The sequence below is a fragment of the Marmota marmota genome, unplaced genomic scaffold (assembly GCF_001458135.2).
Source record: "Marmota marmota marmota unplaced genomic scaffold, marMar, whole genome shotgun sequence".
Lineage (NCBI taxonomy): Eukaryota > Metazoa > Chordata > Mammalia > Rodentia > Sciuridae > Marmota > Marmota marmota.
This window is the reverse complement of record NW_026000242.1, coordinates 9,118,201-9,134,996: the sequence shown is the minus strand read 5'-3', so window position 1 is coordinate 9,134,996 and position 16,796 is coordinate 9,118,201. Positions and strand designations below refer to the sequence as shown.

General features: G+C 34.1%; 1 protein-coding gene across 1 annotated transcript in view; it reads left to right on the top strand.

The window, feature by feature from the left end:
• The first annotated feature begins 359 nt into the window (after nt 1-359).
• Nucleotides 360-16,796, top strand: part of LOC107145676 (NXPE family member 1-like) — a 32,150-nt gene continuing 15,713 nt past the window's right edge. The window contains exon 1 of the mRNA XM_048795751.1: nt 360-461. Within this exon, the coding sequence (XP_048651708.1) occupies nt 366-461 (96 nt within the window). The 5' untranslated portion in view covers nt 360-365. The remainder of the gene's footprint in view (nt 462-16,796) is intronic.

Sequence of the window (16,796 nt, the reverse complement as noted above, 5' to 3'; positions counted from 1 at the left end):
TCAGGGTCAGTATTTACTCAAGCTTTTGTCTGCTCATGATGTTTAAGGAAGAGAATAGGAGGCACTTGAGATGACATACGCTGGAGGATTCACCTTAACCATGAGCATCCCTGCACCCTGTAGGTGCTTAGCTGCTCAGTTCCTTAGAGTCCATGGTGGGCTGCGTGGAATAACTTTCCTGGGCAAAGTACAAGCTGATCACCATGAACAGCTGCTGGGGGAGACCAAGGGCAGCTGGGAGGGCCAAGGTTTACCTCTGGGAGAACTCATCCGAGGAGGCACAAGAACTTCGGGTGTTTCCATGTTTTTCTTTCTGTTTTGTTGCATTGTGTGTTTGTTTTGTTGTCTCTTGTAGGGTCCTGATCATGAAAACAACTGTGACCAATCAGAAGTTACTGTGGCTACTGCTGCTTATATTAGCCTTCTTGATCACTTTTACAGTTCTCCAAAAGTACACAAAGGTAGGAATTGCTTTCTTTCTGTGTTTGCAAAAAGTATATTTTTACTTGATACCTCACCTGTTCTAGGAAAGTCCAAACTTCAAGACCTATAAAACATAGTAGGGGAGTTTCAAAGGCATGCACACTTTTTAAGAAGCAGAGTGACTGAAAAGCATTAAGCAGCATTTGAGAGGGTAACACTGTGTGTGTTTACACACAGACCCTGTTTTTTCACCTTCTTTTACAAAACATCTGAAGAACAAAATATGTTTATTTTCATATAGTAAAGTTTATCTGCCTTCTTACTGTGAAGAGAAATATTTCCACACTCCAACATTAGATTACTTGTCTAAATAATCTACTGAAATTTTAAATGTTGCTTTTGAAAATCTAAAATCAGCATATCATAGAAATACAAACACCTCAATGTTTATAGCAGCATTGTTCACAATAGTCAAATTTTGGAATTAACCCAGATGTTCATCAGTAGATGAATGGACTAAGAAAACATGTACATAGACATAATGGAGTCTTACTCAGCCATAAAGAAGAATGAAATAATGGTATTTGCCATTGTGTAGTATTGGAACAAGGAAATTGTCAGTAAATCGATGGAAATAGAGAAAAATCATGCTAAGTGAAACAGGCCAGACTTAGAAAATCAAGGTGGAATGTTTTCTCTCATATGTGAAAGCTAGAGCAAAGCACAGGATTGAAGATGGTTTGGGAGGAGACGGGATACCAGAAAGACACAGAGAAAATCACTGGAGTAGAAGAAGGAGGTCAAGAGTGAGGAAGGAAGGGAAAGAGGAAGATATATGGAATGAATTTAATAAAATCATTTTAGATTCTTATATAGAGGTGCCAAAGGGAAATTCACTTTTATGTATACGTAGAAGAAAGAAAATTTAGTTGAGTAGCCGACGGAGATTAGCGGGAGGGAGCGGGGAGGAAGGAAAGGGGGGCTGGGAATAGAAATCAAATTCCTTGCATGTGTGATTTGTCCAAGTGAACCCAACTACTATGTATAATTATGAAGCTCTAATAAAAAATCTTACTTTTGACATTTAACCTTTCAATGCATGTGCTTTATTTTGTTTTTGTTTCTTTCTGTTGTTCTTTTATTTCCATATAGATAGCCACCTCCTTTTGTTTAATGTAGTCCTTTCTTTCTAGGGCATGCCACCTCATATCTCAAAAGGTCAACCAAGTGAAGGTCCCTTTTGGGGCTCTTGTTCTGTTCCATTGACCACTTGGTCTTCCCTGTGCCAATACTACATTGTTACTACTGACAGAGCTTCAAAATTAGTCTTGAAAGCTTGCAGGTCACATTACCATTGTTTGTTCCACTTCACAATTTTGGCCCCATCGTAGCTCTTCACTCTTCCTTGCACATTTTGGAGTCAGCCTATCAAATCTGAAAAAAAAAAAAACAAAAAAAAAACACTGGTTAAGTTCTATAAGCATGACCTCAACTTACATAAGTCCAGTTGGAAAAACTGACATTTATATTTTTCTGTTGAGCAATATTGGATATCTATTTATTTACATCTTCTTCAAATCTTTCAGTAAATCTTATAGTTTCTGCCTACAGGTCTTGAACATTTTCCGTTAGATTTATTCCTACGTACCTTATAATTACATGTTGCTGTAATATTTTGTTTGTATAGGCTGTTCTTTTTAAAATGAGAGTTTCTAATTGCTTGTTGATGGTGTAGAGGAGCACAATTGACTGTTGCAGATTGAACAATAAAATTTCAACTTTCCAGGATCTCTACTTGATTCATTAATGCCACCAGCATCTCTTTGAGGATGGAAAGTATATTTGTATTATGGCTTCCATCTTTTCCAGAACACTTATCTGCGTTTGGAGCTATGATTTCCTTTCTTAATTTAATCTCATCTTGATTTAATCTCATTTTTCCTGGAGATTTTCCATTAGTTTTGATTCATTTAAGGAATTTCTGTTTCCCCAGAAATAGATTTGTGAAGTTCTTTTCTGTGTTTTATAGGATTTTTATGGCAAAATATTGAGACCTCAATATGTGCTTAGTCTTTCCTCTTAAATCAGACTTTGCTTATTTTATTTCTACCAAAAATTTTGAGCACAGAAAATAATTCTATCATTCTAAAAATCATTTATTATTTTTATTTAAAGTTGCAATCATATATAAATATCTGATAATGTGGTATGATGGCTCAAATACATTACTATGAAAACATTATTTAGATCCTCTGGATCCTTGCCCATTTTTATCATATAGTTCATGTAACAACTACTGAGACAATCATTAAATTTCTAATTTTGATTGTGGATTTTTCCATTTTCCCCTTTAATTTGTCAAAGTTTGCTTCATTTATAGGTACATGTGTGTATAAGTGTACACACATGTATGATTGCTATGGTTTCTGATAAAATGATTCTTCTATCAGGATGAAACAGTCATCTTTATTTCTAGTGATACTCTTTGTCCCCAAAACTAATAATATTGGGTTTTTGTATGCTTATATAGTCAATCGCTGTCTGTATGAAATATGACATATAACGTTCAACCTACAGGTATCCTACACATTAGTAGTGTTCCTTGTAGACAGCAAATGGTTGGCTCTTTTTTTGTTGTTGTTGTTTCTGCCTTTTAGTGAGGCAGTCAGTCCACCTATACCAATGGAATTATTAAAATGAGAGGATTTAGATTGAACACTTTGTTATTTAGTTTCTGCTTGGTCCTTCTTTTTTTTTTTTTTTTTTTTGGTCCCTCTGCTTTTCTTTTCCTGCTGTATTTGGGGTCTTTAAATTGAATTTATTAAATAAGTATGAGTACTTTAAAGAAATAGAAACAGTCTTTTATATTTATCTATATTTCCTGCTTCTGGTGCTGAGGTTCTGAGTTTCCTACAGCCTAAAGAACTTCAGTCAGCACTTAGAATGCAAGTCCTGTGCTGCCCATTCTTCCAGGTGTCAACTGCCCTCTCATTTCTATCTGCTTGTGCTCATTCTCCACTGCTTTTAGAGAGTTGATTTTTAAAATATATATTTGTTTGGGGTTTATTATTAGTGTCTACAGGAGAATTGGTCCAGTACAAACTACTCTGCCTTTATTAAAAATCCTGATAAATGATTAATAGTAATTATTCATCCTACTATTTTATTAATTTATATGTCAAGTTATTCTTAACCAAAAAAATCTTCAGTTTTCAAGTAATAGAGACTGTAATAATGAATATTTAGCATGTGCCAGTATCTTTCCTAATGCTTCACATGTTATTCCATCCATCCTCACAGTATCTACATAAGGTGTTTATTTTTTATGACCTGATACTCAAATGATAAAACTGATTCAAGAGAGGTGAACAACTTGACCAAAACTGCGTAGCTAGACAGTGGAAAAGCTAAGCTTTCATCAAAGACAAATGTCTCTAAAAGGGAGCTATCTACTGTTGTGAGAATATGGTAAGACTAGAATTCTCATGCACTTCTGATCTGGATGTAAAATGGAGCAATTTTATTTTTAACAATTCCCGGTATGTATCAAATCCTTTAACAAAGTTCACCACATTTTACTAGTTATTTTATTTCTGAGATTCTTGGTAAATTTCTTGAATTGCAAAGAATGACTTGTAAGAAGAGTCATTCTTTATAGAATTAAATATATGATAAAAACCGTAAGCAATATATATCCAAAAAGATAAGAATGAGTAAAATATTAAGCTATATCTGTAGGCTGGAATAATAAAGGACTTTGACATAAGGTTGACAGATTTTTGATGTCATTGCCTAAAAGTCAATATTTAATGATGAGTATTTATTTGCTATCATGCCAAGTGGTATACAAGGAATGAGAAGTTCACCAAAATTTTAACAGTAATTATCAATGGTTGGCATGATTTTGGGCTGATTTTATTTCTTGTACACTTTTCACATTCTCTTTATTCTTAATAATACGTTGGTATTATTTATAATTAGAAAATAAACATTCTATAAATCTGTTTTTCAGTATCTCCTATGTTAGAAATAACAATCTGAAAAAACACTAAGGATAACATAGAATGTTCAATTAAAGTATAAAAGATGAAATAGAAATAATGATATTTTACATAAAAGCCCCATGCATGTTAAACATTTTCTTTATATTTTCAAGTCTATATTTACTTGACAAATAAAAATTATATGTATTGTGCATGATTTGAAATATGAATACATTATGGAATAACTAAATCAAGCTAATTAACATTAGGATATTATATTATTATTATTATTATTATTATTATTATTATTATTATTATTTGGTGCTGGTGGTGATATTTCAAATCTACTCTCTAAGCAATTTTTTCTTGTGTTTTGTTTTGTTGGGGTATTTTGGGGAGAGGGGCATTGGTGGTACCTTGGAACAAACCCAGAGCCTCATACATGGTAGGCAAGCATTCCATACCTGAGCTACATCTCCAGCCTCAGCAATTTTTAAGAATGCAAATGCATTGCTATTTTTTGTCACTAGGTTAGACAATATATTTGAACTTATTCTTGAACTTATTTCTCCTAACTTATTTGTGACCAACATATTTTGCACTCGTATCTACAAATCATTCTCCAGACCAATGTTAAGGAGCTTTTCTCCTATGTTTTCTTTTAGTAGTTTTTTCAGTTTCAGGTGTTACATTTAACTTTTTAATTCCTTTTGGGTTGATTTCTGTATAAAGTGTGATGTAAGGGTATAATTACATTATTCTGCATATGGATATCCATTTGTCCCAAAGCTATTTTTAAAGAAACTGTTTTTTTCCCATTGTATATTCTTGATACCTTTTTAAAAAGTCAAAGGACTGGAAATACATGTATTTAATTATGGGCTCTCTGCTGTGTTCTGTTGGTCAATGAATTTGTTTTACAACAGTACCATATGGTTTTGATTAGTAGACCTTTCTGGTGTATTTTGAAATCAAGTACTGTGACCTCTAGCTTTGGTTATTCAGGGTCTTGTGAGTCCATGTAAATTTTAGGATTAATTTTTCTATTTCTATGAAAAATATCATTTGTATTTTGATAGAATTTGCATTGAATCTGTAGATTGCTTTGGATAGTATGGATGTTTTAACACTATTAATTCTTCCAATCCATGATCATAGAGTATCTTTTCATTTTTTTGTGCCTTCCTCAGTTTCTTCATCAATGTTTAGTAACTCTCAGTGTACAGGTCTTTCACATCCTTGGTTAAATTTATTTCTAAATATTTTTATCTTATCTTTTTTGGGAGGGCAGCTACTGTAAATGAGATATTTTCTTGATTTTTTTCAGAAAATTAATTGTTAGTTACAGAAATATTACTTATTTCTGTGTGCTGATTTTGTATCCTGTAACCTACTATACTTGTTTAAAAAGTTTTTTTTGATAGAATCTTTAAGATTTTCTATTTAAAAGATTATGTCATTGCAAACAAGAATGACGTAACTTTCTCCCTTCTAACTTGGATGCCTTGTGTGTCTCTCTCTTGCCTGATGCTCTGACTATACCTTCCAGTACCATGTTGACCAGAAGTGGTAAAAGTGTTCCCTGATGTTAGAGGAAAAATTTTCACTATTGAGTATAGAGTGTGTTAGCTGTGGACTTGTCATATATAGCCTTTATTGTGATGAGGTACATTGTTTCTATTCCAAACTCATTGAGAGTTTTGTCTTGAAAAGATGTTAATTCCAAAAAAGCAGGAGATGGAGGAAGAAGGATTTCAAGTTGGAGGCAAGCCTCAGCCACATAGCAAGACACAATCTAAAAATAAAAAAAGAATAGAAATGCGTCTTAATGGTAGCACCCCTATGTTCAATCCTCAACATACACAAAGATCTTAATAGATTTTTCTGCATCTAAGGAGATGGTCATGTGGTTTTTGCCCTTCATTGTGTTAATCACATTTATAGATTTACCTGCAGAATCATCCTTGAATCACTGGAAGTGATCCCATTAGATCTTAGTGATCCTGCTGAATTCAGTTTGTTATTTTATGTTAAGGATATTTGCATTTATATTTATTAGGAATATTGGCCTGTAATTTTCTTTTTATTTTTAACTTATATTTTTGGCATTTTAAATATTTCTTTAAAAATTTTAATTTGATATATATGACAACATAATGTATTTCCCATTGTATATTCTTGATACCTTTTGAATTGTTAGAATTCATATTACACATACAGACTACAATTTTTCATTTCTCTGGTTGTGCACAATGTAGACTCACATACTTCATGTCATCATACATGTACATAGGGTAATGATGACCATTGAATTCCACGTCTTTCCTCCCCCATGTCCCTTCCCTTTTCCTCTCTTTTTCCTCTTTGCTTTATCTAGAGGTCAATTAATGCTCCCATATGGCCCTCTGCAGCATATTATGAATCAGCATCCTTCAATCAGAGAAATCATTCAGCATTTGGTTTTGGGGATTGGATAATTTCACTTAGCATTATATTCTTCAGCTCCATCCATTTACCTGCAAATGCCATGAGTTTATTCTCTTTTAATGCTGAATACTATTCCATTGTGTATATACTACATTTTCTTTATCCATTCATCTACTGAAGGACATTTAGGTTAGTTCCACGTTTAGCTATTGTGAATTTTGCTGCTATAAACATTGACATGGCTGTGTCTCTGTAGTATGCTATTTTTAATTCCTTTGGGTATAGACAAAGGAGTGGGATAGCTGGGTCAAATGGTAGATCCATCCCCAGTTTTCCAAGGAGTCTCTATACTGCTTTCCATATTGGCAGCACCAATTTGCAGTCCCACCAGCAATGTATGAGTGTGCCTTTCTCCCCACATTGCCGGCAAAACTTATTGCTGTTTGCTGCCATTCTGACTGGAGTGAGATGAAATTTTAAATAGTTTTGATTTGCATTTCTCTAATTCCTAGAGATGTTGAACATTTTTTCATATATTTGTCGATTGATTGTATATCCTCTTCTAAGAAGTGTCTGTTAAGTTCCTTGGCCCATTTATTGATTGTTGTGTGTGTGTGTGTGTGTGTGTGTTTAGCTTTTTGAGTTCTTTATATACCCTAGAGATTAGTGCTCTATCTGATGTGCAAGTAGTAAAAATTTGCTCCCAAGATGTAGGCTCTCTATTCACCTCACTGATTGTTTATTTTTCTGAGAAGAAGCTTTTTAGTTTGAATTCATCCCATTTCTTGATTTGTGGTTTTAATTCTTGCACTATAGGAGTCTTATTAAGGAAGCTGGGGACTAATGTGACATGATGTAGATTTGGCCCTACTTTTTCTTCTAATGGATGCAGTGTCTCTGGTTTAATTCCTAGATCCTTGATCCAGTTTTGAGTTTTGTGCATGGTGAGAGATAGGGGTTTAATTTAATTTTGTTGCATATGGATTTCCATTTTTTCCAGCATCATTTGTTGAAGAGGCTATCTTTTCTCCAATGTATATTTTTGGTGCCTTTGTCAAATATAAGATAACTGTAATTATGTGGGTTAGTCTCTGTGTCCTCTATTCAGTACTATTTGTCTACAGGTCTATTTTGGTGCAAATACCATGCTGTTTTGTTACTATTGCTCTGTAGTATAGTTTAAGGTCTGGTATAGTGATGCCACCTGCTTCACTCTTCCTGCTAAGGATTGCTTTAGCTATTCTGGGTCTCTTACTTTTTGAGATGAATTTCATGACTGCTTTTTCTTTCTATAAGAAAGGCCATTGGGATTTTGATCGAAATTGCATTAAATCTGTATAGTGCTTTTAGTAGTATGGTCATTTTGATAATATTAATTCTGCCTATCCAAGAACAAGGTAGATCTTTCCATCTTCTAAGGTCTTCTTTAATTTCTTTCTTTAGCATTCTGTAGTTTTTATTGTAGAGGTATTTTACCTCTTTCATTTATTCCCAAGTATTTTTTGATGCCATTATAATTGGTAGTTTTCCTCAATTACATTTCAGAGAATTTATCACTGATATGCAAAAATTTCTTTGATTTATGGGTGTTGATTTTGTATCGTGCTCCCAAGCTGAATTCACTTTCTAGTTTTAGAAGTTTTCTGTTGGATTTTTTGGGGGGGTCTTCTAGGTATAGAATCATATTGTCAGCAAATAGTGCTAATTTGAGTTCTTCTTTACCTATCCATATCCCTTTAATTTCTTTCATCTTTCTAATTGCTCTGGCCAGTATTTCAAAAACTAAGTTAAATAGAAATGGGGAAAGAGGGCACCCTGTCTTGTTCCAGTTTTTAGAGGGAATGCTTTTAATTTTCCCTCCATTTAGAATTATGTTGGCCTGGGGCTTACATAGATAACCTTTATGATGTTGAGATATGTTCCTGTTTTCCCTATTTTTTCTAGTGTTTTGAACATGAAAGGGGTGATGTATTTTGTCAAATGCTTTTTCTGCATCTGTTGAGATGATCATATGGTTTTTATCTTTAAGTCTATTGATGTGATGAATTACATTTATTGATTTCAATGTGTTGAACCAATCTTGCATCCCTGAGATGAATGCCACTTGATCATGGTGCACTGTCTTTTTGATATGCTTTTATATTCGATTGACCAGAATTTTATTGAGAATTTTTTGCTTCTATGTTCATTAGAGATATTGGTTTGAAGTTTTCTTTTTTTGATCTGTCTTTGACTGGTTTTGGAATCAGGGTGATATTGGCCTCATAGAATGAGTTTGGAAATGCTGCCTCTTTTTCTATTTCTGAAATAAATTGAAGAGTATTGGTATTAGTTCCTCTTTAAAGGTCTTATAGAACTCAGTTGTGTATTCATCTGGTCCTGGGCTTTTTTTAGTTGGTAGGTTTCTGATGGCATCTTCTATTTCATCACTTGAAATTGGTCTGTTAAAATTATGTATATACAATTTGGGCAAATTATATGAGTCCTGAAATTTGTGGATGCCTTTGATATTTTCTATTTTATTGGAGTAAAAAGTTTTCAAAATAATTTCTAATTATCTTCTGTATTTCTGTAGTGTCTGTTGTGATATTTCCATTTTCATTAGTATGTTAGTGTTTGGAGTTTTCCCTCTCATTCTCTTCATTAGTATGGCTAAGGATCTGTCAATTTTATTTATTTTTTAAAAAAACAGGTTTTTGTTATGTCAATTTTTTCAATTGTTTCTTTTGTTTCAATTTCATTGATTTCAGCTCTGATTTTAATTATTTCCTGTCTTTTGTTGCTTTTGGTGTTGATTTGTTCTTCTTTTTCTAGGGCTTTGAGATGTAGTGTTAAGTCATTTAGTTGTTGACTTTTTCTTCTTTTAAGAAATGAACTCCATGCAATGACTTTCCTCTTAGAACTGCTTTTGTAGTGTCCCAGAGATTTCAATATCTTGTATCTGTGTTCTCATTCACTTCTAAAAACTTTTTAATCTCCTCCTTGATATCTTCTGTAACCCACTGTTCATTCAGTAGCATATTATTTAGTCACCAGGTGTTGGAATGGATTTTATTTCTTATTTTATAATTGATTTTTAATTTTATTCCATTATAATCTGATAGAATGCAGGGTAGTATCTCTACTTCTTTACATTTGCTAATAGTTGATTTGTGGAATAGTATATGGTCTATTTTAGAGATGGATCCATGTACTGCTGAAAAATAGTCTATTCTGTCCTTGAAGGAATATTTAATATATGTCAGTTAAGTCTAAGTTATTGATTGTATTATTAAATTCTATAGTTTCTTTGTTCAGCTTTTGTTTGGAAGATCTCTCTAGTGATGAAAGAGGTGTGTTAAAGTCACCCAAAATTATTGTATTGTGGTCTATTTGACACTTGAACTTGAGAAGAGTTTGTTTGATGAACATAGCTGCTCCATTGTTTGGGGCATATATATTTATGGTTGTTTAGTCTTGTTGGTGTATGGTTCCCTTGACCAGTATGTAGTGTCCTTCTTTATCCTTTTTGACAGGCTTTAGTTTGTCTACTTTATTTGATATGAGGTGGAAACCCCTTCTTGCTTCTGCAGTCCATGTGAGTGGTATGATTTTCCCCAACCCTTCACCTTCAGTTTATGAATGTCTTTTTCTATGAGATGTCTCTCTTGAAGGCAGCATACTTTTGGGTCTTTTTTTAATCCTATCTTCTATTATATGTTTTTTTGATTCATGAGTTTAGGCTATTAACATTGAGGGTTATATTAAGACATGATTTGTATTCCCAGCCATTTTTGTTTATTTTTGGTATTTGATGTGACTTGGTTTCTCCTCTGATTATATTTTCCTTTAGTGTAATCCCTCCCTCTGCTGATTTTCATCATTGTTTTTTATTTCCTCTCCTTGGAATATTTTGCTGAGGATGTTCTGGAGTGCAGGCTTTCTCGTTGTAATTTCTTTTAACTTTTGTTTATCATGGAAGGTTTTTATTTCATCATCTAACCTAAAGCTCAGTTTTGCTAGATATAAGATTCTTGGTTGGCATCCATTTTCTTTTAGAGCTTGGTATATGTTGTTCCACAAACTCCTGGCTTTGAGGGTCTGGGTTGAAAAATCTGCTGAGATACAAATTGGTGTCCCCCTATTGATTCCTCTCTCTTGCAGCTTTTAAGATTCTATCCTTATTCTGTATGCTATAATTTTCATTATAATGTGCCTTGGTGTAGATCTGTAATTTTGTACATTTGGTGTCCTGTAAGCCTCTTTTATTTGGTTTTCCAATTTATTCTTCATGCTTGGGAAATTTTCTGATATTATCTCATTGAAGAGATTGTGCATTCCTTTGGTCTGAAACTCTCTGCCTTCCTCTATCCCAACAACTCTTAGATTTGGTTTTTTTGATTCTGTCCCATAATTCTTGGACATTCTGTGCATGTTTTCTAACTATCTTCACTGTGTGATCAACTTTATTTTCCAGATAGTATACTTCATCCTCAATATCTGATGTTCTTCCTTCCAAGGGATCTAGTCTGTTGCTTATGCTTTCTATTGAGTTTTTTATTTTATTTATTGTACTTCATTTCAAGGGTTTCTGACTTCTTTTTTAGATTATTTCTCTCTTGAAGTAATCTTTTGTTACCTGTATTTTCTCTCTTATCTCATTATTGGAATGTTCAATTTTGGCCTGTATTTGCTCATTTTGGTCATTCTTTAATTCACAGATCATTTTAATTATAAACCTTCTGAACTTTTTCTCTGACATTTCATCAACTTCACTGTCCTTAGGTTCTGTTATTACAGTGTACTGGTTTGTTTGGGACACTTTTCTCCCTTGTATTTTCATGTTGTCTATATGTATTCCTTTCTTGCAGTATGTATCTGAGATGTCACAGTTTCTTCCCTATATTCTTGTAGTACCTGTGAAGATTGTCTGTACCTCACCTTGATGTTGGCCTTCCAGACCCTGCTGGTGTCCCTTAATGGATGCTAGTGCATCCTGTGTCTGGGACCTAAGTAAGTTGGAGTGGGTGAATCTGAGCTGCTGGACTTGACCTCTGGTGGTAGTCCACTGGTAGGAAGGGGCAGTCTTGCCCCAAAGGCTAGGCTCTGGCACTGTCTGCCCTGCTGGGGGAGGGGTGAACCAGACCTACTGAAATCTTGGATCCCGAGTGGGCTGTTATGAGCTGTCTGGGCTGGATCTTGGCTCTCCAGGTAGTGCACTGGTCTGAAGGGGTGGACCTGCACCAGAGGCTAGGATCTGGTGAGTGTGTGCCCCACCAGGTAAGGAGTGGGCCCGGGCTGCTGTGCACCTGGGCACCACAGAGGCTGGTGTGGGTGGATCTGGGCTGATACGTTGGCCTTCTTAAAGGAAGTTTCTATTGCCTGCTTTTTTTCATGTTTGTGGATCACACTTTCTTGTGTCTTTGCATGTCTGATCATTTTTTTTTTTTTGAAAACTGGATATTTCAGAAAACAATTAGGCAACTTATGCACCAGTTTCCACCATGTAAAGTTTAATGTTTTTTTTTAGTTGATTTGACCAGATGATTTTGTAAACCCCACTTCTGTATAGAGTATCTCATGTTGTTTCTCAGGTGTAGCCTTTGGCACATATACAATCATCTTGAAATAACAGTGGTTTTATAATGTTTCTCTTTGACCATTGCTTGCCCTTATTTATTAAGCTGTCTGACTATGGGTATGACACTCAGCAATTAATGTTAGCCTCCATTAATTGCTGACTGGTTGCTTCACTGTTCCCTTCAGTGTTCTGGGACATAAATTACTCCACAGTCTAATCCAATTAAATACAAGCCCTTTTGCATGGGCTCCCCTTTGCAACAGGCATTTGAGGTTTGTTCCAATACCAGAGGGCCCTGCTTAGATGTCTGAATGATTTCCTCTGGTAAACTATTGGCCTGTGGTTTTGATTGTTGCTCTTAAGGAGCTACCAATCACCTCTGATTACTTAAATCATTATCTCTATTATTTTTGAGATTTTCTTTAAGATCAAACTCCCCTCATTATGTTCTAAGTAAAGACACTTCTCTTGGGAAGACCTTTGCAACATACTGTGTTTATGTCCTGCCTTTTAACCTGAGCTAAACCTCTGATGCTGTTCCAAAACTCAAGACAGGGACAGTGGCCCATTTATGCTTAGTTCTTCTTGGGCTTTTTTTTTCTTCCTCACAAAGAAAGTTGATTTGGGGACTAATTAGGGCCCTATCCTCTCAGCGTGTCATACATGGAATAGAGCTTCTGTAAAATGGAACAGCCACTTTGGAGGACAACTTGGCAGTTTCTCAAAAGGCTAAATATCGTTATAAACAAAGCAGTTCCACTCCTAGGCATAGAGATGTGAAAACTTATGAACACACAAAAATTTGTACATAAATATTTATAGCAGCATTATTCAGAGTTGCCAACATGTGAATGCCTATTGACTAATAAATAAATAAAATATGGTATATCTTCCTAGCGGAATAATATCTAGAAATAAATAGGAATAAAATACTGATTCATGATGCCACATGGATAAACCCTCAAAAATGTGCTAAGTGAAAAAAGTCAGACACAAAAGGCCAATTTTAAATGGTTACCTTTATATAAAATAAACAGAATAGGTCTAGAGACAAAAAGCAGATTAACGGTTGCCTAGGGCTGGAGGTGGAAACAAGAAGTGACTGCGTATGGGTATGAGGGATCTTTGGGGGATGATAGAAATATTCTAAAATTGGTAATTTAATTTAATTAGTAATTAAATTAAAAAATTTAATTATTTTCACAATTAAATAAGTTTAGTAAGTCAGTGAATTGTGATTAATATGTACCTTGGGAGAATAAGGCAGTTTTTAGTAAATCAATATGGAAAATGATTGGTTACGAAAAATGAAACAAGTTCATCTGCAAATATTCTCAGAACCATTAATATAGTAATTAATATATTTCTCAAAATTAGAAAGTTAGGGTGCAGAATGTTTCTGATCTTATTTTACAGTGAATTCCTTTGTCCACAGAGCATAGCATTCAGTGCGTCCAGGTTTCCATGGAATACTCTTTGGAAAATGTTACTGTAGTCCTTGGAATTAATGAACATTCTTGATTTTATCTTTTTTAAACAGCTCCCCCAAAATCCCTTAGATATAGTCATATACTATTTAACTGAGGTTAGAATTTAAGCCAAATCCATTCTGAGAATGGTGTCCAGGAAAGGATCATGTAAGTGCTGTGTAGTTCAATCTGACAGTGAAGAATCCACATTGTTTTTTTTTTTTTTAATAGTATTATAAAAACTTTTATGTAGAAGATTGTGAACAATAGTATTACGTGGAATTAGGAGATTCTCCAAGGTCACATATCTAATTTATATATTTCCCTTAACAATAATTTAAATCAAAACGCTTAGAAGTTTGTTAGTAATAATCGAGGACAAAGAAGCTCACAGACCATGATGAACTAGGATGGCTGGATACAGGTATTGAGTATCAGTTTTTTCAGCATGAGTGTGAAGATATACACTTGGGTGGGATTCACTGTGATGTTTTTACATATATACATAGAAAAATTATTTCAGATTCATTCCACATTCATTCCACTTTCGGTGGAAAGCAGGGCTGTTACCAACAGAGTTGCTTTCAAATAATGAAATCTCCACACTCTTTAATGAACATCCTGGCTTTAAGGGTCATTTTATTCTGCTAGTACCCATAATCACTCTATACCCTCCCTTCCTTCCTTTCTGCCTTTCTTCCTTTTCTTTCTTTTCTAATTCAATCTGTTCTTTATTCAGTAAGCATGCTGATACTTTTGGTGATCACAGAAAGCACAATATTTTGGTTTATTCATTATATGTTAAACACCTGAATACCTCATGTAAGCACAATTAGAAAATATTTTTAAAATAGTTAGTCTACTATTGACAAACAAGAATTAATTGTATATACTAAAGAGTTAAGTGCAATAATTCCACATGTGCACACAGAGTATACTGATCAAGTCCAACCTCCATTTATCTACCCCTCTCCGTTTCCATTAACCACTATTCCACAGTCAGGTCAACTTTTTTTTTTCATTTTTTGCTTCCACATATGACAGGACATGTGGTACTTGTCTTTTTTATGTCTGGCTTACTTTATTAATATAATGCCCCACAAAATGGAGGTAATCCTTCAGTGATTACCTCCATTTTGTGGGGCATTTTTTTGGTTCTTTTTAGTTATACAAGACAGTAGAATCCATTTTGATATAACTATATAAGCATGAAATATATCTTATTCTAGTTAGGATCTCATTCTGGTAGATGGACACTTGGGTGGGATTCGCTGTGATGTTTTTACATATGTACATAGAAAAATTATTTCAGATTAATTCCACTTTCATTTTCCTATGCCTTTTCCTTTCCTTTATTGCTCTTTGAATATTAGATAAACAAAAATATACTGAATTTCTATTTGCCTCCACCCCCTTATTGTGGATTAGCTTCCACATATCAGAGAGAACATTCAAACTTTGGTCTGGGGGGACTGGCTTATTCCACTTAGCAGATTGCCAGTTCAATCCATTTACTGGCAAATGTCATAATTTCCTTCTCCTTTATGGCTGAGTAATACTCCATTGTGTATATATACCACATTTTCTTTATCCATTCATCTGTTGAAGGGTACCTAGGTTGGCTCCTTAGCTTAGTAGTTGTGAATTAGGATGCTGTAAATGCTGATGTGGCTTCATCACTGTAGTATGGTGATTTTAACTCCTTAGGATATATACTGAGGAGTTGTATAACTAGGTCAAATGGTGGTTCCATTCCAAGTTTTTTGAGAAATCTCCATACTGCTTTTCAAAATGGTCACAATAATTTGCAGTCCAACCAGGAATGTATGGTATACCTTTCATCCCACATCCCTGCCAACATTTATTGTTATTTGTATTCTTGATTGTTGCCATTCTGCCTGAAATAAGATAAAATTTCAGTGTAGTTTTAATTTGCATTTCTTAATTGCCAGAAGTGGAACATTTTTTTTTCATATATTTGTTGACCATTTGTATTTCTTTTTCTGTAAAGTGTTCATTCAGTTCCTTTGCCCATTTTTTGATTGGCTTTTTTCTCTCTCTCTTTCTTTTTTTTTGGGGGGGGTAAGTTTTTTTTTTTTTAGTTCTTCATGTATCCTTGAAAATAATATTCTATCTAATGTACTGGTGGCAACATTTTTCTCCCATGCTATAGGCTCTCTCTTCAAACTCTTGATTGTTTCATTTACTGTGAAGAAGCTTTTGAGGTGGATGCCATCCCATTTATTGATTACTGATTTTACTTCTTGTGCTTTAGGAGTCTCATTAAAGAAGTCAGTTCTAACCTGATATGTTGGAGTTTTCAGCCAATCCTCTTCAAATCATTCCATGAAATAGAAAAGAAGATCTCTTCCAAACACATTCTATGAAGCTAGTATTACCCTGATACCAAATCCAGACAAAGATACATCAAGGAAAGAAAACATCAGACCAATATCCTTTATGAACATAGATGCAAGAATTCTCAATAAAATACTGGCAATTGCATACAAAAACACGTTGAAAAGATAGTGCACCATGATCAAGTGGGTTTCATTCCAGATATGTAAGCTTGGTTCAGGTACAAAAATCAATAAATGTGTACCATCTTCTTCTCAAATTAGATACAGGAAAACAGAACACAAGCATAAGATTATTTTACTTTGTCTAGTCTCCCTATCTCCATACTCTAATTGGAATAATGCTTTATAACTTTCCAAGTTTATAAGAATTAAATGAGAAGATGAATGAAAAACCCAAGTGCAATTTTGGCATATATTGAGAAAATAATTCATTTTTAAAGGATTTCCAATAAATAGTTTTTTGTCCTCCAGGCTGAATTCTGAATAAGATGAGAGATTAGAAAATACTAAGCAAATGAAAAAGGTATTAGGGTTCTCCAGAAAGACAGAACCAACTATATATATATATATATAT